At 29.9% G+C, this 25,551-nt stretch overlaps 1 protein-coding gene across 1 annotated transcript in view; it reads left to right on the top strand.

Annotated features, from left to right (window-relative positions):
- Positions 1-4,803: 4,803 nt before the first annotated feature.
- The window catches only part of LOC106683072 (LIM/homeobox protein Lhx9), a 25,531-nt gene continuing 4,783 nt past the window's right edge, over positions 4,804-25,551 (top strand). Inside the window, exons 1-2 of the mRNA XM_067045571.1 lie at positions 4,804-4,886; positions 17,263-17,476. Of these exons, the coding sequence (XP_066901672.1) occupies positions 4,814-4,886; positions 17,263-17,476 (287 nt within the window). The 5' untranslated portion in view covers positions 4,804-4,813. The remainder of the gene's footprint in view (positions 4,887-17,262; positions 17,477-25,551) is intronic.

The following is a 25,551-nucleotide window of genomic DNA, read 5'->3' as shown; positions in this document are numbered from 1 at the left end:
ATTAGTATTATAAAAAGATAAAAATAATATTAAAATTTAGTGAGTGGAAAGAACAAATAATGAAATACATATTAAAATATAAATACAAAATGAAAATTATTGAAAAAAAGGTTATGAAAAAAGTGGTAAATATAATTAATATTTAGGTAATTAAATATGGAAGTAAAATAACAGGATTAAAGAAATAAAATACGATGTTATATAATCCAAACGGAATAAATAAATATGAATATGTTAAATTAATAATAACTATTTAAAATTATAGTTGTGGAAAAAAAAGGAAATATATGTAATTAATGAAATATGTAAGTGAATTACTAGAATGAAATATGTGATATATAAAGTTATATAGAAAAAATGAGTAATTAGTAAACATGACAATAATTACATTTGGTGAACATTCCCCAGTAAAAGGGGTAAGTAAGAAGTAATAACAAAAGAGTAAAGAAGGATAAACTGTATTTCAGTCAAAGACAAATGTGTATTTTATTTATATTTCATTTATTTTAACAACGTTTTTTGCGATAAAAAAATAAATAATCATAAAAAAGGATTAGTCTTGAAATCTCGCAGAGATGTGGACCAGTGATTTTTATACAGCACAAGCTGCAATCTAGCGGCTGTTTCGGGAAATCTTTCTACATATCATTGGAGGGGATCTAATGTTTTATTTCGTTGTAAGTAATGAATGCAATTTAAGGTACCTTTTCAACCACGGTTCGATATCAATATGTTTATGCACATCTTGAATTTCTATTACTCTTCTAATGATGCACTTTTAGCCTACGATTCATGGTTTCAATGATTTGTAGCTATCAATACGATTTTTTAGTTTCTTAGTTCATGTTAATTTCTTTACATAACTTGTGAAAATTCGTAAGCCAAGAACATTTAGAATATTTATATGCATTTTCCTTTGACGAGATATATATATATATATACACATATACTAATACATCAGTCTATATAAAGTTAATACATCAACCTTTCATACAGAACAATATTTTCAAAAAATAAAAATTCTACATCTAACAACTATTCAGTTTTCTTCTAAATTTAAATTTTTTTTCTTTTAAAATATGTGTTTCAGAATAGTCCACATAAATTCAGCTCATCGACATGAGATTTTCCCATAATAATTTTCCAAATGTGGATGCAATCCTTCTTATTTGTGTTTGGGCCTCTATCTTTATTTTCATTTTCATATTGTACCATTACAGTAACAGCCTATCCTTGTGGATTTAAAAAGAGTATGACATGATTCCGAAAAATCTAGCGATTATTACCTAGAATTTCTTCTAATGTTTAAGGTAGACTTAATCGTTCGAGACCTCTTGAGATGGCAGTGGGTAAAATAACAATGACAATTTAAAATGGGAAAAAAAATAATTTAGCGGCTATTCGGTTTCATTTAGAGATATATGTTTTTACATTTTTTAATTTGGCATTTTTTTTTTTATTCTTTGATTCAGGCCTGGTTTACCAGAAAATGTTCCTTAAATACATGACTAATCCTCTAAAATAATTACGTATAGACTAGTTACTCCAAAAGCTTCCATTTCAGCTCTTCGCTTTAAAAAAAAAATTAATAATTAATAATTCTAAATTTATTTATAATAATATTCCATACAAACTAATGTGAATTCAGAACCATTTTCATAAACCCATATTCTGTATATTTATAAAACGGTTTGAAAATTTTATTTATTTTTTCAGCGATTTTTCGGCTCATCATTTTGAAACATTTTGTGAAAAATTCATAGAACAAATAATTTATATAAAACATGTTCCAAAATTATTTTATTAATTTGTAATTCACTAGTAACTTAAAAAAAAATCAATAAAAATTAAAATTAAAAAGTAGTAAATAACAATGTGTGTGAGTGTTTGTGTGTGAGGTATGTGTCTGTGTCTGTGTCTGTATGACTGTATTTGTGTTTATGAGAACATTTTACTTAAAAATAATATTTTCTAAATGTTTCGATTCAATAATTCACTCACATAGTAGAACAAATATAATTGAAGACATAATGAACATTGGTGTTGAAAACTCCTGTACACTGTGGAAGACCATACATTTGAGAGTGGTTTTATTTCCTTTCAACCAGTTTTATTGCGATGGGCCACTCTATTTTAGGATCAGGTGAAGAGTTGAAACAATTTGAAAAAAAATAAACAAAAAGTATTTAGTAATAAGAACTAGAAAAGAAACAAAAAAAAAATCATCACGTGAAAAATATATATATTTGAATTATATTGAGAGAATATATTGAAAATACACATTGTTATATGTTCCAACAAATCGCCTAACAAAGATTTGAAATATATTTGTACATTTGTTTGCTTGTGTATGTATGTGTATATATATAAAGGAATGTATTCATATTTTTGTACTATCTCATAGAAAATAATCAGTTTAATATCAATGCCGATTGATAGTAACAAAATAAGTGAAATACAAAATTGGTACTTGTTAATATTACTGCGATATTAAAACTGATATTTGAATCGAAGAAGGTAAGTTTTCTTTAAAAAGTAAATGTTTAAGCACTCATTAAAGAAGTTTACTATATCACAGAACTTTGGAAATGATTTTGTAATTTGAAGTCCAATAAAACTTTGACTTATTACATTTTTTTTTTTTAAATTGGCGTCAATATAGAACTTGATATAATCCAATTAACCTTCTCCGAGATATAAAATTATTTATTACAGTTTTCTCTTCGTGAAATTGTTCTTGGTTTGTATTATTCTGGGCCTTTAATTAACTAGAGTCAAGTTTATTTCGGAACTACTAAATAATGTTTGAAAACAGTAAATAATTGTAATCCTCTGAGTTATTTCAGTGACTACACCTGTTAAAAGTTAATACTTTTAATATTATTAAATTTATAATCTGCTATGTATGAATTTTATTTTAATATTTCTTTTTTCAGCAAATATATATGCTATAGTACTGAGGAATAGCGTCGTGGATGTCAACAACCCGGGTACAGGAAACTTTTGCCACACCCTTATTTATGTACTTCAGCCTTAAATATACAGTAATTCTACAGAACATTTTACCAAGAACTATCATATTTATTGTGTATTGTACAAGTTAAAAATAAAAAAGACTTGAAATGAAATGGTTTAAATTTTTGCAAGGTATTATTATTTATTGTGAACTTTTGCCGCTCTCTAAATCAATTTTGCCATCTCCTTATTTAGGTATTTCAATTTAGGTATATTCAATTTTAGTCAATAAAAGACTAAAATATATGGCAGATCTAAAGAACGATTTAGCAAGACACTAAGTAAGTTTTCTTATTAGCGATAAATGTTAAAAATAATATTTATAGTGAATTATATAAATTAAAAATAAAAAAGACTTGAAATGAAATGGTTTAAATTTTTCAAGATATTACTATTTATTTTGAACTTTTACCGCCTACCGGCAAGAATGGTTGCATCTATTGCTTTTAAATACCGAGGATTGTATAATTTCGTGAGTTTTTTAAAGTAAGAAAAGATTTTTGAAGCTGGGGTAAGATGTTAATCAACAAAGAAATTTAATATGGTGATGTAATTACGGGAGCTGTTTATTAAATTAGGAAAATAAAATAATTTATATTTAATTTGTGTTAATTTATACTGACCGCATCCCCGAATCATCTTCTCACGTCAAGAATTGTAGTGTTTAACAATAAACCCTATCTTGGCATCTCAGACGGTTTATGTGATATTAATTAGAAATTCAGCAATTCCCTATTCGTTCTTATTTGGAATACGTCATATTTCTTTTTTTTTTTATAAATACTAAATAACTTTAATACTTTAAAAATTATATTATAATAAACATATAAAATTCGAGTTGAAAAAGGTTTATAACTAAGCTCAAATTGGAAAACTGGACGGATATTGAAAAAATCATTTATAATTAAATAAAATTAAATAGTATAGATTATTAGTGTGGCCCTAATAGTTAATATCATTTAACAGCACTGATCTTTTGATCCTTAAGAGAGTATGAGAAGCAAATGGGTAAAATTGGACAGCTCAGAGGTTTTTCACTAGGTACTTGTACCTGGACCAAATTTACGATTCAGTATTGAAAAAATTATAAAATTATCACTTACTTATCTAATTAATAGTCATATAGATCATTGATAATATTACAGTTTTGTTAACAGTTAAGTTTAAATTTGGTTCTGGTAAATAGGTAGATAGCCAAAAAAACCTAAATCCCAAAATTTTCATTTGTGCCCCTTGGTGTCTCACCAACACATATAACATATTTGGTCGCATCGATGAAGTTATCTAATCACCGATCTGTAAATTTAACTAATTCGGTAGGAACTAAACCCCTTTTTTTCTCTCTCAGAAACCGGCGAGGTATAACGAACCTTATGTTTGCCTTGGATAGAGAACAAAAAAATATATATATAACATCCAGGTAGCTGTACAAATATTTGCCTGTAATACTTCCTCGGAGAGTGGGCTGCCCAGGAGACAATGTTTGCCCAATTAAAGCAAGACGTTTACCAATCTCAGGAAGCGGTGGGCAAATATTGAATATCATCCACCCAGCTTTTATGTGTGTATTTTTTTTTTTCCTATTTCTCCCCCGGAAAGGGGAGTTGATTTTTCCTCTTAATGACGACTCCTGGGATGGTTCATCTTGGAGGGTCGGTTTTCCGATACGATCAAGAGGCAGAGCATGCGCCGCCCCCCGGCCCCACCCCCAGCAGACCGCCCCCTCCATTATTCATGTCGCTACCGCCGCCGGAGCAGCTAGGATTTCTGGCTCAGGTAGATCTCTCTTGTAGCTCACATGTCGTATAGTCTCCTCGTCTGTTTCCAGCCGAGAAGTTTAGATTGTATTTCGCTATATCACAGGCAGTCAGGTAGTAATTGTCTAGTGTCATTTGCCAATTGTAGACTTTCGACTAATTTGTGTATTTATTATTATTATTTTTTTTTGGTAGAATTAACATTACCATAGTAATACGATTACTATTTATAATTTCCACTAGAAAAATTTAATTTATTAATTATTTACTTAAAGTAAAGAAATAAAATGAAAAAAAAAAAACGAAATACGAAGAATAGTTAAATTTAATTATGCCTGTGATTAATATATTTGATAATTGTGTATATCCATAATGATAATATCTTAAACCAGAGGTGCCCATCATGAGTCCACGGACCATAGGTTTGCGAGAGCCTTGAAATGGACCGCGGTAGGGCCCGGCAATATATTCTTATGTGGCGATTTATTGTTAGAACTATTTTATGAATTGTCTTTCCTAATGTATTTGAGGCAAATGAATGGTTTTAATGGGCAAATGTACTATAAATATGTTTCAAAATACATTTTAGAACAGCCTAATTTTCAAATATTTTCCAAATGGGACCCTCTTTGCCCCGAGCCGTACATGGTTCAATTGGCAGTGATCTGCACTGCAACACTTCTATGTGTTGGGAGCAACTGTCTTACATCAAAATATGAAGGCATATAAATACTTACTTCACTTCAGTAAAATCCATTTATAAAATGAATGCACACTCGAGGCGTTGCAACCCTATTCTGACCAAATTCAATTTCAAATTTCTAATTATTTTATTTACTTAATCAGCAGCCATTAGTGGATCCGCTGGGAGCACGAACTTCTATAAAAAAAAAATTATCTTTGAAAATATCCTAAAAATACTCTTTAAATATTACTGCATTACTATATTCTGTATTATTGTATTAATGTTATAATATGTATTTTTTTAGTAATATATCCTAGTTCGATTAGTATGGTGTGTTTTATTTTTTTTTTTACTCCGAAATTAAAAATTGAAATATTCAGATATAAATCTCACTTACTCACTTGACAGTTTTCTTGACCATAGTTAAGGTTCCAGTTTTAATTGGCTGTTGTTGCAAAGACTTGGGAAATAAAATTGAATCCAGAAAATTATAAAGTTTTGTGCACTCCCCTGAAGCAAAATTCCACATTCTACCTTGTTAAAAATTTTAATGCCTACAGGATAATCACGAGATGGAAATATTTCTTCCAAAAGCAGTTAAATGACATGACTGTTTATGGAAGAAACGAACTTATCTCGTGATAAGCTACCACTAAAATTATTTTTAAAAATCTAAGCATTAATATCGCACCATCAATACAATACTCACACCTCTTAAGCTGAAAAGTTAGATATTTATTTTTTTTCTTTATTATGTTAGTGTTACATGATGATTCGAATATGGATAGAGAAAAACTAACCAAAAAATATTTATTTTTTATTCTTCTTGTAAAGTGAGATAAATATGCGCAATGTGAGAGGGAAGAGAAAAAATTGAAGAGTAAATAAAAAGACAACGTAGTTTATACTTTTAACAAAAACAGTAATATAATAATCATGAATTTTAATGATAATATAAACGCAGAGCAATAAAATTAAAAATCATAATAATACATTTTATACATTATTCCCCATCACGCAGTAATTGTGTTGAGAATAATACCTTTTCTAAGTTAACATTTTCATATAAAATTTACAAATTACACTATATTTTCATTATACTGTTTGTTTAAATTAATTCATCGGTATCTTGTCGTTTTTAAAAGTAAGAAAACACCTAAAAATTCTCGATATTAAAATATAAATTTATTTATAAAAAGCAATAATATATGAGTTTTTACACTATATATGACTAAATTACAGTAATGCCGTGCACTGCGTCGACTACGGAAGGTAATTCTCTTGAGCAAGGAATAAAGTATAAACGTACAGATATTATAAAACATTAGGAATATAAATAGATATGAAAGATATTATACAATATTTACCTTGTATGATATTATACACTGAACCATTATCCAATTGGTACAATAATAAGTCTATTGCAGTTATGTATTACTGTCTGTGCTTAATACTTTCAATACATTTCTTAAACTAATAAGATAAAATATGATTACGATTAAAGAAAGTAAACAAACTTTAAATATCCTTAAAACTGCCTATTATAGAAGTTTTATTTCATCTTTTTAGTGTTCCCTGGATATTTACCGTAATGGTTTTTTTGTTTTTTAAACCATTTTGAATTTTTTTTTTTTGGAAATTTTGAAAATCGATTGGTTTTGACTAGTTAATTTATTTCTTCACTTGAAGAGCGGATCGCTGGTCTTTTTATGCTTTTTAATGCTATTTGGGAATGGTGGTTACCAAAGGAGTTTTTTTTTTTTTTTATAATTCTAAAACTGTCCATATTCTATTATATATTATCGATATAGATATTATACTTTCACATAATGTCATTTTCTGATGAATTCCAACACTCTTTTGGTATGATTTCTTCTGTGCATTTTAAACCTCTCGGTGTTAAAATACATATGAGGTAACATGATTATATTCTTGCTACAGAAAGTATAGGACTACAATATTTCATGTCATTTTACACCCAACGAATATGAAGGTTTCGACAATATTTTGGATTTGTTGAATTCTAAATAGCTTTTGTTTATTTTCTATTTCTACAACAGATATTGGAAGTTATATTTCAATTTAATTTGCTTTTTTGATGTTCTCATTTTTAGTGTTTCATTAGTTAGTTAGTTATCACAGTTTCATTTATTAATGTTTATAATTTCCTCTCAGAAAACCTGTCTAGGAGTGACCTATGATTCGCTGCTTGCTATCATACAGGATTGCAATATTGCTGTACAAAATAATAAAATGATAACAAATTAATATTCTATCATCATCAATAAACCGTAGATAGTTCTCAATGATTTGATAAACATAGCATAATCATTTTTTATACTCTTGACACTTCCTGCCACCCTCGAAGACAATCTAAATACAATTTTAGAACTAAATCATATTAAAAACACTTCATGCAGGCTATTCTCCCCAGGTCAATCCAACAAATTACCCTAGTTAGTCAATTTTCTCAATAAAATAAAAATAAAAATTATTTATCTCAGTCACCTTGTTCGTTAAAAAAAACCGTGCCCGTGTAGGCGACATATTTCCGTGACAACGTATACTCTATGCTAATATTACATAAATATAAATTAAAATCAATCCAATGTTATATATTTGAAATAATAAACCAGTTCACATATTGAATTCAGATATTTATTTTTGCTTGGTTATACATTAATTAATTTTTATACATATGATATAATATCCATATGTTAAACGAAGTCAATTTCCGTTACGGGACACTTTTTCTAACATGGCATCCCGCAAAATGATTTATAAGACGTTGTCACGTCAAAATTTATCACAATTGATTGTTGTCGCAAGATTATCAATAATTTTAATTTTAATTTCAGTGTAAAAATTGGCTAATTAAGGTAATTTGTTGGATTGACCTGGGCAGAATACCCTGTATGAAGTTTTTTTAAAATGATTTAGCTCTAAAATTGTATTTAGATTGTCTCCGAGGAAGGCCGAAATGTCGTACTTATAAATATAATAAAAATGTTTTGAGGCTAAAAGGGATAAAAATTCTATTTAATTAAACAATAATAATTTTTTGTAAATAAAAGCCGTTTGTGCAGTTCTATAATCGATATTTCTAAGATATATTGAAAGATAATTTTCTTTTTAAGTTTTTTATTTTTCGAATATTAAATAAAATTATAATTTAAACTATTATATTGTTTAATCCCGTTTATAGTTGTTTAGAAAATATCTTCTCTTAACTGGATGGCCCCATATCCCATATACTCCCTTCAAATCTCCACCACATCTCCCTTTTTGAGTTCTTCGACTATTCTAAACTAAATGTTCAGATTTCCAACACTTGAAAACGTTTCTTCAATCATCTCTTTTATTCTTAAGCTCTCAAACAAATATAAGCTGGTGAAAGTTTGTTGAACTTCTCCGACTTTTTGGAGAGACTTCAGTTCTTCTCTACACAAAGAGAGCTGAAGTTTCGCTTTTATTTTCAACCAAGTTTGCCAATTAGATGAACTAAGCCAGCGAGCACTAACCAGACATCAGTAATACATTTCTTAAGACTACATCTAACCATATATAAATCTTTTCACTGATTCTGAATCATTTATTTCTTTATATGCATTGATATTTATTTTGTTTGAATTTGAACTAAGAACTGATTGGAATTAAAGTTTATTTTATATGTGTTTTACCGAGAATTATGGTTTTGACGTACCTACTAAAATATAAATCGAATGTTAGATGAGTTTTTATTATTAATATATGAATGGTGGATTAATTCCCAAGTCAGGGTGGGTAATACAAATCGGAGGGTAAGATAACAGTTAAATGTGAAACTTTATCCCTTGGAAACAAATGAAAGGAATAATACTTCACATTTTACAGATTGTTATATTATTTCGTGCATTAGTTAAATTGTATTTAACTAATATGAAAATGATGAATGAATAATAATCTTCCTTGTTTAAATTATATTAGTTTTTACAATGACAGCAACGTTTCGTTGTTATCCCCCATATTCAGGTTGCTATAAACAAATTCTCAAAACTAACACATGCTTACAACATTAACCCTATATCACATTATTTATTAAACATTTTACAAACCATTTACCTGATTAAAGTCTCTATATAATATATAAGTTACTCCTTATTAGTCTCATCAAGCTAATATTAACATATTACTGTCAATAAGTGAAACTTACTATAATAATCAACTATTGCATTTAATAAAATAAGGAGAATAATTCCCTTCCCGAAGGTTATCTTTAACTAAGATAACAACTAGATAGAACTGTAACAACATTCTCCTACCTCTATTACTAAAAAGATGAACAATCTTACTACATTTAAAAACATATTATATTAAAAAACAAATTTTATATAATAACAACTCAACAAAATATTAAATAAATCTAAATTCTATAACTATTGTACAACCCTAAATTGTACAATATCTATATAATATGTGGATAAAGTTTTGGTCTCTGTTAACAAGTATTTAAGTATACTTGAGGAGCTATTGCTGCTACAATCTGTTTTCCATATTTTTACTCGAAATATTTTTTTTGCCTTAATAAAAATAGCTATCAGCTAATGGAACTCTTTCTTTAGAGTCAATATACTTAAAATTTGTTTTCTTTTTCATCAAGAGGCGGCTGACATCTCATGGTACAGGTAGTAGTTATAACAAAATCATTCGGTTATCCGCCCAATATCATATATTAAATACTTGCTTGATATTCTTCTTCTATTTCCCTCAATCTGTTTCCAATCACCAGGGAGGTGTTGGCTTGAAAATGGGTTCAAGTCGTTCAATCCCATTTTCAAGCCAACAGAAGAACCTTTATGATCTCGTTTTTTCTCCGGAGCCGGACTGCTCTTAACTGTCCATTTCGAGATGAACTTTTCGCATTTGTTCCCAGAACCAATCATGTAGAACAATAAAATAATAAAAGAAATCAACTTGATCATTAACCTAAATCACTTGAGGATCCCCTCCTCTGAACAAAACAAATAACAGCTCGCTTGATTGTTTTTTTCTTTTTATTTCTTTGATAGAAATAAATGATACATTAAAACAGAAAAAACACCATATTCTTTTGTTTTTATTCTTAAAACCATTAGTTAATCTTCTCTAAATAAGTACTTTTCATATGTAATTTTGAAAACGTAATTCAAAACAGAGTTATTTTTGTATTTATTATTATTATTATCCAATGGATAGAGAGACAATATACTTGAAATTGCTTTTCCATACAATATAAAAAAAATAAATATTTCATTTACGTAAGCTGATAAATAGATTCATTACAAGTCTGAATTTATTAGTTTAAAAAAATAATAATCAATAATCACTAATGCATCTAGAATGAAATTTTAAAGTCATAAAAACATTTTATAGCTATTCTACGTTACAATGGTTGTTACGAGTTGTCTATAGAATGAGATGTTTATTTATTATGAACACAAACTTCGAGTGAGCCACTTTTTCCCTCAATCATTTATTTTAAAAAAACCTCCTGAGTTCTGAGAGAAAAAGTGGAAAAGTGGATAAAGTTTCTGTTGATAACAAAATAAACCACTCTCCAACAATCAATATATTAAAATAGTAATTATCGTTTATTTATTTTTTAATTGGTGGTTTGAAGACGAAGGACTCCCATTCAGTATCCTTTAATAATATTCCGCTATCTTAGACTACATCTGTACAAACTTTGAATCCTCATACAAGACTGGAAAGATAGATCGAATCGATTCCGACTGTTACAACTCTCACTAGATAAAGGGTTCAAGTTTCATATCCTTTACAAAAAGACTGATCTACATGACTACAAAAAGGCCTATCTGGATATACGCAGTTGTTTTGAGGGGCTCTTGAAAGCCATCCAATTCCTCCCGTATCCAATACTTACCATCAAAAATCCTCAATGCTCCTCATATGCCACAAATAAATCATCCATCATAGCACTAGAGCCCAAGAGGAGAAAAAAGTCAGTTATTTCACCCCAGTTTTTGATCACTTTGATGAAAACTATGTATAATTACTTTTCAGAATTGATGAGTCAGCCAAGTATAGTTGGGGCAATAAAAAATGATGGCTGTTACAAAACGTTAAAAAAAAAAATTCATTCGCAGCTCCATATCGTTAAATCTACCACAACACTATAAAACCTAATATAACAAGTAGAGTAAATTTACTAAAATATGAAATGTTATATTACTATTCTATATAACATATTTATATCACTAAAATATAAAATGTTTAATATGTAGACGATATAGCCCCAATTCAAACATTCCATTTTTAATTCCTTGTTTCTCACCACTCAATTCCTCTTCTATTCCTGACATCCCGAGGCGTCTGAAAAGAAGATGGCTTCGAAACCTTCTAGTGAACAAATTTTATTGGAGTGCTTCCATGCGATAGTTTCTCCACAAGAGTACATCATGCCATTGTAATAGAACTCACATCACATTTACTAGATGTATTTTCATAATTCACAGTTGTAAATTTCTATAAATAAATAAAAAATTGTTTAAAAAATGTATTGCTGATTTTATCGGACTTATGAGGTGCCACAGCTTAAGCGACTTTATGCCACTTCAAATGCTAATGGTTTAATTCTCTATAATAATAAGAAATACCAATGCATAATAATATACTCTACAGATTTTTGTTTTGTTTTACTAAACTACATGTGGTTTGTTTTATTGGCTATCTGAAAACATAAAGAAAAAAAATAAGAAGAAAATAAGCTTTCGTTTTTAAAAAATAAATTTTCTCTCTAATCACTGTCTTATAGATTTAGATAAATAAAATGATGCATGTGTGCATATATAAATTACGAGTTTTTTTCGTTAGAGGCTTGCTAATCGAAGAGGCAGTTGTATAATTCAAAATGATTTATCTAAATCATAAATATAATATTGTAAACCTCAACAACCTATGAAGGATCTTAGGTTCCTTTTTAAGGAACATCTTTGTAAGGTACTATTTTTTAGGTTATTTAGGTTTATCCCCGATTAAGGATACCCACTTTACATAGGCTGATTATGCCCCAAGAAGGCTCTTAAAACCATAGGGTTGACTAATGGCTACAATACGAGAATAAATAATTATCTGCCACAGCCAAATTCGAACCTGGGTCCAAGAAGTAGGACAGCTTTTCTGAATTAATTTTTTTCACGATTTCAATTGAAAAACAATGTCAAGATTTATAAAAAAATTATTCATAAAGATTCAAAACCTTGATAAAGTTCACTCATGCAGTAAAGCCTCTTATTGGCCTACATAAAAATACAAAACTTTATAAAGGCAATTTCTCGATCTCTTTTACTGTCAGAAATAAATTTATAAACCATTTCCGAAAATTTTAACCCAATTGCAATGGAGTGAGGTTAATTTCGAGCAAAAAACAGGTCTGCTCTGATGACATTTACCTCCCAATAAGCCAGCCCTATATCCTTTGGGTCTCGTTAAAGTTTAATAATGTTAGGAGGGGCCATTCAGTCAAAAACTTCCCTGGATAGGTGAGAAGAATCCAGCATTCCAAATTAGGAGTTTAAAAGGTTTAAATTTTGGACGGAGTAAACAGGCCCAAAATAAAGACGAAGCTAAACTCTAAGGACAGCTTTGAGAATACCAATGGCCCACCATTTAGTAGGGATAACCTTTCACGCATCTCCTGCTCCAAGATAGATAATGAAGTTTCGAAACTTATTTCTGAGCATCTCATCGTGTTGAGGGGGGGAGCTCATTAAACTTTTATGACAATGGCTCTGTAACAGAACTTTGAAGGAACATGTTTTCTTCCCTCTATCATTAAACTTCTTTTTTTTTTCTTATACCTACTTAACATTTCGACCTTAAGACTTTTTGAATAATGCTCCTACGGTAAAATATGCACGGTATAAAAAAGCGATAAAAGTCACACCAAAGTACTCGTTATCCAACTGCAGTCCTTTATGTGTGAACACTTCAACACTGAGTAGGCATAAGTGTATTATAATGAGTCGACGCTTGCTTGAATTTGAAAATTATTTCCATATGCACCAGGGAATTCTACAAAAGTTTGGTTGTTTTAAGCAGAATAAGAATCAATCTTTTTTTTTTTTTTTACTCTAAAATAAAATAGTGTTTCACCGAAAGAACAAATTAAACAATATTTTTATTTTGTACTACACAAGTAATTATTTTCTAATTGTTTAAATAAAAAAAAATTGTATTCAAGTATTCAACTCTCAAAACCACTTTTTATTATTCCTTTAAAAGTCCAACGTTTCGGCCAAATCGGCCATCCTCAAGGACAATCTTAAATATAAATTTACACCTCACATCCAATAATTTATTTTTCTATATCTTTATTGAGATTTACAACTGTACATTACAATACATTTAATAAATTTGCTGTAAGTTATAATGGCGTGTAGTGATACGGTATATAAGTGATACAGGGGTGTAGAGAAATTACCGATTGGTAGCACTCTAATAACGTTTTTACATTAGAAGGTCTCGTAGCCAACTTCTTTTCAAGAGGCCTCGGAGGATTGGCAGGAATGGATGAGGAAGCAAGGTTAGAAACTAGTGGGTTTGGGTGGTTAGGTAGTATATTATGGAAGGAATGATATCTGCTTCGGGCATGATCAGTTACATATGAAACATTAGGTCTAAATGCATGATTTTATTTGTGAAAAAGTAATGAACATTGAGGATTTTTCCAGTAATTTAAAAAAATTCAGGCTATTCTGCCCAGGTCATTAATTTCAGTCAAATTACTCTTGTCAATTTCCCATTAGATTTTAAAACTTTTAATTTCAGTCAAATTACCCTTGTCACTTTCCTATTAAATTTTAAAACTTTTAATTTCAGTCAAATTACCCTTCTCACTTTCCCATTAAATTTTAAAACTTTTAATTTCAGTCAAATTACTCTTGTCACTTTCCTATTAAATTTTAAAACTTTTAATTTCAGTCAAATTACCCTTCTCACTTTCCCATTAAATTTGAAAACTTTTAATTACAGATTGGCTTAAAACTATTATCACATAATAATTTTATTTTTCCACAAAATTTAATAATCTCATTACTTCTGTTCTTAAAACTTCACCTTATTTTTTTTTAATTACGTTACAGACGTTCACGAAATGATTTTACGTTTGTTAATAAGTTGAGACATTAGCAACCAGTTTAGAAAAGTGGGGTGTAAATGTAAAATTTTATTTTATAGTGCTTAGTGAAGTGATACATGCCAGAAATGATAAAAATCTACCTTACCAATTTTTTGGCATAATTTTCTTTTTTTAAAAATACGCTTATTTTTTATTTCTAATTTTGATATTCAATGATAACTTAATGCAAATTTTCAGGGTATTATCTTTATATTACAATGATCCAAAAATAAAATTTTTATATTTAATATAAATGACAGAGCTATTTCAAGATAGGGAAACTAGTCAGAATCATTATAATTGAAATCTCAGACTATTGAAACATTTACTATATTTCTCCGTACGAGTGAGATAAATTTCCGTACACATTGATTTGTTCTATTTATTTATTATCAATGTTGTTATTCGTTAACATTATGTAATTTATCTGTTAATACCGACAAGTACCTTAGTATAATATCTATGGCTTGACTGTAAGTTCTAGATTTGTTAATAAACAAATTATATGAATTTTTCATGACAAAATTAAGAAAATAATGATTACCATGTGTTCTTATCAGATAATGATGCATAGTTGTTTATTTTAACAGTGCATAGAAAAATAAAAATAAATTACTGCAATGAGATTTATTTTAAGGGAAAAAAAGGGTTCAATTTGATTATGATTTAATGTTATAAATAAGAGAACTTTTGTCAGCACCAACGTTCAGCCATCAGGATTTTTCTTCTGAATCTGTCCATTTAAAGAGTTGGTTAATTGCTATGTGCATTCTATAGAAGTGTTATGGTATACCTGTAATTAAGTATCTGACACTCACAGCGCTGCAAAAATTATTAGCCCAGGCAATCGGTTTCTAAATTATTTCTTCAAATAAAAAATTATTTAAATAAACAAATTCAAACCATCCTTTCAATACAGAGTCCTTCGTACGATAGTTAATGATCCTTACTATGTAAGCTACAGTGCCCTACATCATGACCTTAATATCCTATTTGATGCAGACATTAAATCTAAATTTAATTAAATGAGAAACTCATTTATCATCCTAATCCTCTAGCACAATCCTTATTTAGCATTATCCATCCTCACAATCCTCCTCGAAGGGTGAAACTTGAGTTCCTTAGAAACTTATTATGATATATCGGAGTTCTTGTTATGGCTAGATTCTCCACTCGAGTCCTGATCTTCTGTGGCTAGCGCCTTCACTCAAACTCCACTGGCTTTTGATATTAGTGACGTTGTTGAGAAAGAATCTTCTGGAGTCCTACTTTTTCTTTAACAAGTGGAGGGAGGGGGAAAGCTCAGTTCGGAGTTCCCTGGGCTAAATGTAGATATGAATAAATGTGTTTAAGACGTTATTTACTTTAGGTATAAATTTATTTTTATTATCTTTATTGTTATGTGTTTCTTATTTGGTTATAATTTAATTTATATTTCTGCAAATAACCTGTGAATGTGCTCTTCCTTTTACCATTGTATGTAAATACACGACATAATGTAATATAAGGCAATAAAAATTAATCATGTTAACTATATAATGCAAAATTATAAAATAATATATGGATATACACATACGAGGAAAAAAAAACTATGGTAGTTACTGCTTTTATTGTTTTTAATTATACAAATGCCATGTTACCATAGCTTTTCTGTTCACTATATAATTTTTGTTGATACAGCACCCTAAAAGTATTCATTCCCAGAACCTGAAAAGGATCAAAAGACCCAGGGTTGTGGGCAGGTGTGGGTACTATCGGCAGAATAGATCGACGGTGCAATCAGCTTGTTTTCACAAAATGCCCCAACAATAAGATAAACATCTCATTATCTCCCCAATACAGCTTTTCTGAAGGCACCAATTTCACTCCCTCCCTTTCGGAAAGCAGGTGTGAACGTTGGCACATGTTAGTAGTTAGCCAATTAATGTCCAATCCAACTTAAACTGTTAAACCCTTTCAAGTGTCAGGCCAGAAGGATTGTAACAAATCATTTCTATTTTTTATGATTTATTATTGTCAAGTTGTTTAGACTGTCTAGGGTCCGTCTGTCTATCATTGTAAAAAATCACAAATTCCTACGACTTAGACACTGAGCTTTAACATTTAACTGAATTTTGAGGGGATGGGCTTAATTTTTAAAAGTACATGTTTGTCTTCATTTTAAAATGTTTGAAGCTAGGCTTTTTGGTAATCCAACCTAGCCTGGCGGTTGAGCGTTACTTAGACCACATTACCTTCTTGCGCAATCGTAGGTCTAGTAATATGACTTTCTTACAAGACACTGTTTATATCTACTTAAGAAGCTTTTAGGAATTAGAACTGCACACCATTTCCTAGTTTTAGCTAATTTTACATTATAGCTCCATCTAATAATTTATTTTTAAAGATTGCTTTACACCCTATCGGTATCTCTATTTTGTTCCTTTTAACAATGAAAATAGCGTAAATGGAGTGTAATAGTCAAAAGTTCCTAGACAGGCGTGTCGATGCGCAGACGTTTGTTGTTTCCTTAGTTTATCAAACATTTGTACATGTCTTGGATTTGCGGCAAGTGGCTTACAAGTAGATCCAGTATTAGCCTTCCTTCTTTCCATAATAACCTGATGCCAATAATATAAAACCTTGATGTGGTCTTTTGATGCCTACAGGTGATGCGGAGGACAGGATGCTAAAAGAGGTGTCCGAAGAAGGGGGTTGCGCCGGGTGCCATGGCCCCATCACGGACAGGTTCTACCTCTTGGCAGCGGACAGGCAGTGGCACCTAGGCTGCCTCCAGTGCGCAGAGTGCAAGCTTGCCCTCGACACAGAGCTCACTTGCTACTTCAGGCATGGCAACATTTATTGCAAACACGACTACTATAGGTAACTGTCTTTGCTGTAATTGTAGTTAATTATTTTAATGTACTAATACCAAGGCAGGATAGATTATTTTAGGAAACAAATCGATTTTAGTTACACGTCAACCCACATAGTCTGGTATTTTAAATAGTGATGTGATGTTTTAGTAAGACTCATAGCTATATTTATATTTTAAAAAATATTTATACAAAACATTTGTTCTTGATGCAATTTTCAGTATGCCCGTCTTCTTCTGAACCTCTTCCAATAAAAGGTCCTCGTCGCCCTAGATTAAGGTGGGATAGACCAACTGAACTTTACCCTCCTCCACCACGCATACAAAATCTTTGAAATAGAAATACTTTTATTTATGGACTAGCTCAGGGAAATCATTCTCATTGAGGACGTAAAGTCGGTTTCCCTTAGCAGTTAGCCGATAGTTCCTCAATGGTGGTGCTGTCGCGAACTATTTATCTATCTCGGAGGGGGCCAGTGTCCATTCCTAATTATTGTACAGCAGTTGAGATCTAATATTTCGGGAGGACAAACTTCGCTTCTAAACGCGATCTGGCAGTGAAAAGGTCATGCACAGCCATATAGAAAAGATTATTGCCACGGTGATATAGACGAGGAAGGGTCCGCAGCTCCTGAGAGAATCCCTTAAAATTTAGGAGTCCTTCCCTCCTCTCCCCCCCCAAAAAAAAATTAAGAAAACTGAAACAATTACAGAATATTAGAGACCAGAGATTAAAAATTACCGAAGGCAGGGAAGCTTTGTTTGAGTAAATGAAAAAATACTTATCATCAGAAACAAAAATTTGTATTTTTCATTTTTGACACCGAGGAACAAATTAAGTTGGGTAAAACAAATATATGATGGAATATAATCGATAGAACCAATAATCCCATTCTTATTAAATATTATGGGATTGCGCAAGTAAATATCTACATATGGCTGCATACCAATTTTATCAACTGCATTGCACTTACGTATGACCAAACATATTTATTTCAGCATATACGCGTATAAATCGAAATCTCCTCGTCCGATTCTATCTAAAATAGTTTGGTATTTCGTTTAGCATGAAAATCTAATTTCTTTTACACGCCTATATTTTAACAACAGATTTTCCAGTAGATTTTTTTCTCAAAAGATCATTAATCCTGAAATATAGATTACTGTTTAGTACGTAATCAGCTATTCAGTAATATGCCAAATAAGGATAATTTCCAAAAAATAAAATTTCAGAGAAGAAAATGCGGGATTAAAAAAAAAAGTAAATAGTGAGGTTTCCCTAATTATAATGATGACCGAATGTATTTTATTTGTTCCGGTCATACCCAAAAAGCTAAGATATTTTAATACCAAAAAGAGCACATTAGAAACCCTAGTCCATCCTGAAACCGTTTACTCCGCTCGCCGTTTTATCCACTCCAAACATTTGTAATTATTAGGAATTTATACTGTATGATCAAATAATGCTGAAATAATCATAAATGACGGCCATTTATCTTGTCATGGTCGAGAGGCAAAAGTCAAGACGAAAAATACTTAACCCAGTCATAGCTTAGGAATCAGTAATAAACGGAGTATAATTAAAGTATACCATCTACCTTCAACTGAGAAATGAGTCTTGAGAGTGCGTAGAAAGTTCAAATCCAGCCTCAATGTTTCTGGACAGTAAATTAAAGGTCTTTTCGTTAGTAGACTAACTGAATATAACATAACCGAAATAAAATTTCTTGTGTAAAATACAAATTTTTGAAAGCTGAAGGTTAGATTTTCAAAATGTCAGTATTGCTTTAAGAGTGCAATACAGTACTGGGTTAGAGATAACTAATATTCAGTATCAGTTATTTCAGCAATTAATATTAAATAATATTTCAAAATACAATGTTCTTTGAGAATAAAGAGTGAGTCTTTATTTATCAATTAATAAAAAATAATACCGCTGTATGTCCCTCATAACTTTTTATTGTATAAAATATCTAAAAATTAGCAGAATGTTTTGGAAGTTTTTAATTTTTTTATTTTCTATTTATTTATTGAAATTTACAACTATAATTACATAAAAATACAGTAAATGCTAGTTATATAGCAATGGCATGATACAGACTTGTAGAGAAACTACCCATTAGTAGCATTCTAATAACTTTTCTACGTTGTAAAGTTTTAAGGCCATGTTCTATTCAGGAATCTCTGAAAAATGTCATGAATAATTATTATTAGATTAAATAAAATTGTTTTATCACTATTCTGCCGTAAAAAAAATATGATCGAGTTTTAGAACTTAGGAGTATATTGATAACTCAATTATTAGACTACGGTTATCATAAAAAAAGAAAACAGTTGGTTGTAGGTATGTTTCGTCGTGTGTAGTTGTGATGTTGGAACAGGTCTGATGGGATGTTTATTGTTAGAGAAGGGTCTGAACCACGAGCTGTTTGTAAGGTAAACATCGGTTACCTCGGCTTTATAAACCAATATCAACAACTTAGTGGTTCCCCGCTTTCACGTATCTACGTGCTTTGTGGGTACAGGATCTATTCAACAAATAATGGTTGTTGATAGAAGCTAATAATTATTAATTGCATTACAGATCAATATGTTTACTGATAAATATAATTATAAACCTATTTTGCATTGATACACTGCAAGTTTGACAAAACAGACTAGGAATCTTTTATTTTATTTTATTCAATTACTAATTTATTACATACCTGATTGATTAGTTTAGATTAAGTACGTTTTATTAACCTTTATTTAAAGCCTAAATGACCACTGTGAAAAATATGATATATATTTATAAATTATACTTTAATCTAACGATAAATTCAACAAATAATGGTTATAGATAGAAGCTAATAATTATTAATTGCATTACAGATCAATATATTTATTAATAAATATAATTATAAACCTATTTTGCATTGATACACTGCAAGTTTGACAAAACAGATGAGGAATCTTTTATTTTATTGTATTCAATTACTTATTTAATACTTACATGATTGATTAGTTTAGATTAAGTACGTTTTATTAACCATTATTTAAAGCCTAAATGACCACTGTGAAAAATATGATATATACTTATAAATTATTCTTTAATCTAACGATAAATTCAACAAATAATGGTTATTGATAGAAGCTAATAATTATTAATTGCATTACAGATCAATATATTTACTGATAAATATAATTATAAACCTATTTTGCATTGATACACTGCAAGTTTGACAAAACAGACAAGGAATCTTTTATTTTATTTTATTCAATTACTAATTTAATACTTACATGATTAATTAATTTAGATCACCAACGTTTTATTAACCTTTATTTAAGGTCAAATGACTACTGTGAAAAATATTATATATATTTATAAATTATACTTTAATCTAACGATAAATTCCTTTGGGATAAATTGTCTACGCATTGTGTCCATAACAATCGAAAGCCCAATAAACAATATAAAGCAATATACTTTTATATATTTTAGGTAGTTATAATACCTAATAAACCCAGTTTATAATTAGGGCTATACACATATACCTGTTTAATACCACGCATTTCAACTAATTTCAATTAATATGCTGGCAAAAAAAAAATATACATATTACTCAGCTATTTCAAATTAAAAAGTATTCAGCTAAAAAGTATGAGCTGCCAATTTCGCCCTATTTTATTTTATTTTAAACAGAGTGATTAGCAAGCGAATGACTATATCTTAGAGGTAATAGGACAAGTAACTACCAACACAAAGTTGTAATTATCATTAATACATTTATCAAAGACAATTTAATTTTAACAATATTTCTATCATTTTTTAAAAATAATTTATCATTAGCTTTCTTACTGCATATAATTTAAAAAATGACGTCACCAGTGTAAAGTACATTAAAGTCCCTAAAAGAAAGATCATAAAATTAATACCATGACAATTTTTGGAGACTCCTGAAAAATCTTACTTTCAAGAAATGGTATATCTCTACAACTCAAAAAATTTCGGAACCCTAATAATCTCATACCAGTCCCGGAATCCATTGGGGCCCCAGACTCAACGAGCACCCAATGGGTCCTTATAAAAAAGGTAATTGCTATCAAGAATTGACCAAAAACCTTTGTGAATTTTTTATTCAAATAGTAAATAATTGATTTCGAACTTTTTGGTTTAATTATAGAAACGCAATCGTAGTAAAGTACAACTTTTTTTCTAAACTTACGTTTGATTTACGTTTATTCTTATTAATTAATTAAATGTTGAAAAAGAGAAAAGCTATTAATTCAAAATAATTATTGAAATATAGGATAAAAGAATAACTTACTGATTTTTAAAAACTCAGCTCCATTGCAATTTAAAACACAAGCAGTATTCTAAAGAACTACTGACAGAGCTAATTATTTTATTTAAATCCATTACGCTTGATAACAGTAATCCAATATTATAATGATTCTAAGGGGCTCAGTGTATAATAAATATGCACAATGTGAAATACTCTTGCAATGGCTTACCTAATAAGCATTCATAAATAGCCGTACGAAAGGAAAATGCGAATTATCTGTTAGTTAAATATTTAGTTTAAATTAGTGTGAATGCCATTCGCTTATTTATAAATCAATTATCAGAATCTTTAGATTGTAGACCGGGATACACTTCAGATTCCCATAGACACTGAGAACACACTATTGCCAGTAAGACTCTACTCAGCACTATCCCAGAGGACCAGTGGCGCAGATTGGAGGCTTCGTGAACTATCTCTTCATCTAAGATGCGGGTAATTAATAAGCAGAGGACAGAAATGAGGCAGATAGTTACGATCACTCATCAATCTCCTTCGGGTTCTGGATAAGGAGACAGCCTTCACACTTTAGCAAAATCGTCTTTATGTCCTGTCATTTATCAGGCCACTTTACCTTATCTTGTCGTCCTCTTTAGTAAATGGAAGAGTTTATTCGATTTCATCAACCACTACATTCAAGAAAGTTTGGTTTCATTGATATTTTTCAGTTATTAAGAAATCGTAGTGATCATTTATTTTTTTTTAAAGCGTTATGCCTTCAGTTTTAATTAATTATATTATGTTATGGTAAATGAATAATTTTACAAAATTAAGTACATTAGTAGGTTAAGCAAACCTAAAAAATCTATCTTCACTGTCAAAAGTACTACAAAAGAAGAGAAGTTGTTAATATGGAACACCTCGTTATTTTAATCCGAAGATTCTGCTCCTATGAGATTTGTGATTGAAGCAGTTGTTCTCCTAAACCTTTGTGCTAAACCAGCTAGTTTTATTTGCATCAAAATCATTTGCTCTTAAAGACTCTTTGTTGTGAATTATTAACATATTTTGTTTTGTTTATTAAGGAAAAATTAATCCTTTCTTTACTTAAGAGGCAGGGGTCTGTATTATCCTCACCAAAAGTCATCCACCCAGTTTATTTTTTTTTACTTTATAGAGAATTATGTTCCTTTGAAACCAAAAACTAAAAATGACCTTCAATATACTTGGCTAATCTAGGATGTTGGTGGACTATTAACTTTTAGCAAAGCTTAAAGCTAGCGCCAAAACAAATTAAAAAAATTGAAAAATTGATATTATTTGTTACTTTAAATATCAATACAAACGTACCTCGAAATATATACACATAAAAACAAACTTGTATATTGTACCTCTTTTCTTAAACATGGGGATTGATGTGGCAACATTCCAGTTTGCTTCTTTTAGGACCTACATTTTCCAAAATACCAAATTTAGTATGTAAACCATTTTGTTTTTCCCTCTTGCAATGAGGAACTTTTATTAGAGTAACTCTATAAAATGTTCTCTTCCCCTTTTCATATTTTTTTTTTTCAGATTCTCCTCATTTTTATTAATAAATTTAATTATTGAAGGCTATTGGTTTCTCAAATTATCAAAAAATCGGTAGAATGGATCCTGATTTGACGTCTTCTTCAATCTTTCTTTTGGCAACTTCCCAGTCCTTCTTTCTCTGATCTATTACCATCTTTTTTTGTTATTTACTCTTCTATGTGTCTTTTAAATTTTATTATATCTTATCAAATATTAGCTATATTTACTTCCTTTTTTTCCTATTTTTATAAATATCGTATTTGGATCCATCACAAATTTCAAGATATTGTTCTTAGAGTTCCTTCTTTAATTACTTAATTTAATTTAGCTTGGTTGTTGACTTTTTTTTTTTGCTATTATTTGATTTATCTGTCTATTTATTGTAATTTGTGATCTAAACATATTATTTTACTAATGTTTGCCTTTAAAATGATTTATTTTTATTTGTGATATGCAGATATTGTTTTATCTATTTTGTAATCATTTGTATGACTTAATTGTATTTTTTTTCTTAAATGTACACTTATTACCGATGGATACAGACTTAATATCTCATACCCTTAAGATGGCACATTGCATTGAATTTCACTAAAAAAAGTTTTTTCATTTTTCTATAGATCCACTTTGTATACAGAACACAATGACAACACCACAGTGATCACTTAAATATTAAATAACACTACTATTTATTAATACTAATTTGAAGACGTAAAATCTATATAACTATAAACGATCTAGTGATCATGTACTCATGAACATTAATTCAGAATAGGACGTGATTATTTGGGTATGAAAGCGGCACAGCGGGGGTTAATTCTGAGCGGCGCTCATGTGGCTAAGATGAGGGATCGGATGATATCAGAGAGCGGATGAGTGAGCGTACACTATGGGCACTTAGTCAGTGAGGCCAGGTGTCACGTGCGCTCTTATCACCACCTCCCACGATCCTTATCAATACCTGCTCGATCCGTGGATTACCGGTGGGAGCTCACTCGGTCGGATCTATTGTAAACTCATGATTGTCATCTCCTCGACTCATTGCCGGGGTCAAAGTCCATTGTAATGCAATAAGACTTTTTGAATGCTTCTGACGTATTTCATTCCTTAGCCGAATGATCATTTAAATAAAAATGGTCTCATAAATTTCTGATCACTCATTAGAGTGATAGTGATAGTGATAGTTAAGTATTAATCCAAAAATTTTAATTGGTATTCAAGCTGACCAATTAATTGTACAAATTTGAGTTTTAGACAGTTAGTATGAAAAAGTTAATCTGGTTGTTTAATTTAACTTATTTTTGTAAATGAGACTTATAAAAACATATTAGTACACTCCGTAGTAAATCACTAAAAAATAATGCAGGGAATTACTTAAATAGTAGGTTATTATACTGAAAAAAGTGTTGAATATAGAATAGTGTTATTCAATATTCCTTTATTCCCAACATTACCTTCGAAGTCCTACTAAATAAAGTTTTCACAGCAAAAATTGGGTTGTTCTTGTAAAGTTTACTACCCCTTGAATCCAATATCTATTTTTATCCTTCTCAAAGCGAAACCAAAAGTATTGCGTTTAGGGGTGTGTCATAAACTCCTTGTTTTAGTTATAAAATGTTTTTTGAGCTAATGACCCAACCGGTTTCAAGTTTTGTGGGCCAAATTAATCATTAAAATCCAGTTTTAATTTAGGCTTAAGATACATTATTTTTATTGTTGTTGTTGTCTAGGGCTTTAGGGCGTAAAATCCTGAGGTCATCAACGCCCAATTCTTTTTATTGTATTTGGTAGGTTATCAGGACCAATGGCAGGCGCTAATTAAGGCCTTTATGAAAAATGTTTCAAGTTCTAAACCCACCTTAAAGCTTCTCAGCTGATGTGAGTGATTCAAAGCAACTAGTTTCATTAACTTATGATGCTCAGTGAGTGCTAACAATAATGTATTGTGTAAAGATAAGGCGTTTTTCACGGTTATTATGGTCAATCTTGAACTAAATATTTTCAAAATGGAATAAATCAAAATTATGAAATTTTTCAGGGGACACAAAAAATAGCTAATATGGTTTTAATAGGAAAATATACTGTATTACCAGGTCAATCTAATATTCATGTCCTTGTGATTTATGCGATTTAATCACGGTAAGTATCATTTTCATATAGAAAAAATATTGCTTAAACCGTTTCTTGTGTGTCCTTAAAAGTTTTACAGTTTGGATTTATCCCATTTTGAGAGTCAACGCCTCATATATATA

This window comes from Halyomorpha halys, unplaced genomic scaffold (genome assembly GCF_000696795.3).
Source record: "Halyomorpha halys isolate HHAL.00 unplaced genomic scaffold, Hhal_1.1 Scaffold462.1, whole genome shotgun sequence".
NCBI lineage: Eukaryota > Metazoa > Arthropoda > Insecta > Hemiptera > Pentatomidae > Halyomorpha > Halyomorpha halys.
Note: the sequence above shows the minus strand (reverse complement) of the source record. Positions and strands in the feature narration are given on the sequence as shown.